The sequence below is a fragment of the Octopus sinensis genome, linkage group LG28 (genome assembly GCF_006345805.1).
Source record: "Octopus sinensis linkage group LG28, ASM634580v1, whole genome shotgun sequence".
Taxonomy (NCBI): domain Eukaryota; kingdom Metazoa; phylum Mollusca; class Cephalopoda; order Octopoda; family Octopodidae; genus Octopus; species Octopus sinensis.
Genome location: NC_043024.1, coordinates 3,012,319 through 3,014,635, shown reverse-complemented (window position 1 = coordinate 3,014,635; position 2,317 = coordinate 3,012,319). Strand labels below are relative to the sequence as shown.

The following is a 2,317-nucleotide window of genomic DNA, read 5'->3' as shown; positions in this document are numbered from 1 at the left end:
ATTTCCAAAAGAAAAATATTTAACTTTAAATGAAATTTTATAAAAGGATATTCAGAAAGTTAAAAAAATAAGTGGAAAGAAAATTACTCTGGATGTTAATTTCATAATAAAGATCTTTACAATATTACGTTTATATATTTGTTTTGCAAGATTCTTGATGTGAAATCGTGTGTTGAAACAAATATTGTTGTATTTAGGAATGGTCATGTTGCCAGTTTAGCCAATAAAAACACACACACTATATATTTGGTGTTACTTTGCTTCAACTTTATTTATTTTTTACATCATCATCATCATTTAACGTCCGCTTTCCATGCTAGCATGGGTTGGACGGTTCAACTGGGGTCTGGGGAGCCCGAAGGCTGCACCAGGCCAGTCAGATCTGGCAGTGTTTCTACAGCTGGATGCCCTTCCTAACGCCAACCACTCCGAGAGTGTAGTGGGTGATTTTATGTGCCACCGACACAGGTGCCAGACGAGGCTGGCAGACGGCCACGCTCGGATGGTGTTTTTTATGTGCCACCGACACAGGTGCCAGACGGGGCTGGCAGACGGCCACGCTCGGATGGTGTTTTTTATTTCTTTTAAATTGTGGTTTTCCAAAACTGCTCAACCCTTTAGCATTTAAACCGGTTACATCTGGCCAAAATATTCAACCTGTTTTATGTTGAGGTATTCTACAACTTCACATTTGCAAACGTTTCACAATTTAAAGCCTTCTCTCCTGTGTGGGTTAGTTTGTGTTTATTCAAGTAACTTTTATAGGTAAATGTTTTCTCACAAATGTCACAATGATACGGCCTTTCTCCAGTGTGACTACGAATATGAACAATAAGATCGGAATTATCAAAGAAAGATTTTCCGCAAATTTCACAGTGGAATGTTTTTTCTCCATCATGTTTCCGCCTGTGTCTTCTTAAATCACTGTTATTCACGTAAGTTTTTCCACATATTTCACAGCAGAATGGTTTTTTCCCCGTATGTAGTAACTTGTGTCTTGTTAAATTACTGCTGGAGTAAAAATATTTTCCACAAATATCACAATTGGATGGTTTTTCACCAGTGTGTACCCTTTTGTGACTAACAAGATTTGATTTATCGAAAAAGGATTTTCCACAGATTTCACAATGGAACGGTTCTTCTCCTGTATGAATCTTTTTATGACCCACAAGATATATATTTAACGAGAAAGATTTCCCACAAATATTACAATGATATGGTTTTCCTTCAGTATGAATTCTTTTGTGAACTCTAAGACGAGAATTGGTAGTGAATGATTTTCCACACGTTTCACAGTGGAAGGGTTTTTCTCCCGTGTGGCTTCGTACATGAACAACAAGCCGAGAATTATGCGGAAAAGATTTTCCACATATTTGACAGTCAAAAGTATTTTCCCCGGTATGTGTCCGTTTGTGACTTCTTAAATAGCAATTATCAATAAAAGATTTTCCACATATATCACAGTGATAAGGCGTTTCTCCAGTGTGACTACGCCTGTGGAGAATCAGGTGGTATTTCTGATTCAATGATTTTCCGCAAATCTCACACTGAAATGGTTTTTCCCCAGTATGTAATCTTTTGTGGTTTTTTAAATTACTGGAATTCACAAAAGTCTTTTCACATATTTCACAATTAAAATTTCTCTTTGACGACTTTCCTTTACAGGACGAAGGTTTTTTATCATAAGAGAATGGTTTCTTAGCACCAGATGTCTGTTTAACTGAATCTTCATTATCAGAAACGTTTGTGTTAGAAGTGTCCGAGTGATTACCATCATCCATATTAATTCTGAAGAATTTCTTGGAAGTTGATGTCTGTGGATATTTTGTAGATTTATTTTCTGCATAACACAATGTTTTTTGTTGGCTGAGATATCTCTAAGTGGCACACATAGTGTAGACAAGAAGACCTCTATATCTATGTTAATAATTCTGGATATAGTTAAAGTAAATTATGTAGGCTTAAAAGAGAGACAGAGAGCATCCATAAATGATTTGTTCTGGTGGAATCGGTGTCTTTGTATGGTGGGTTGTAATGGAACAGTCAGCACAACTGAAACGAAAGAAAATATATAATGTAAGAAGATCGATTTTGGAGAGATGAAACTCGTGTCTGTGTGCACGTACATACACATAAACACACACAAGATTAACCACATAGTATAAAAGATTACGATGTGTGTTGTGCTATCAATAAAAATAATTATTTCCAAATTTTGCCATAAGGGCAGTTTGGGGAGGTGGGGGATGAGTCGAGTACATCAACTGGTACTTATTTTATCGACCCAGAAGGATGAAAGGCAAAGTCGACGTTGTCG

The 2,317-nt window shown here is 36.6% G+C and overlaps 1 protein-coding gene across 1 annotated transcript; it reads right to left on the bottom strand.

Annotated features, from left to right (window-relative positions):
* Positions 1–620: 620 nt before the first annotated feature.
* On the bottom strand, positions 621–1,825 carry LOC115225583 (zinc finger protein 525-like). Its single transcript, XM_029796505.2, has one exon. It carries the CDS (start codon positions 1,779–1,781, stop codon positions 678–680), a length of 1,104 nt encoding a protein of 367 aa, XP_029652365.1. The 5' UTR covers positions 1,782–1,825; the 3' UTR covers positions 621–677.
* Positions 1,826–2,317: the final 492 nt, after the last annotated feature.

What these genes read in the sequence shown, in the direction of transcription:
- LOC115225583 (XM_029796505.2), bottom strand. Translation starts at nt 1,781, where the DNA reads ATGGATGATGGTAATCACTCGGACACTTCTAACACAAACGTTTCTGAT.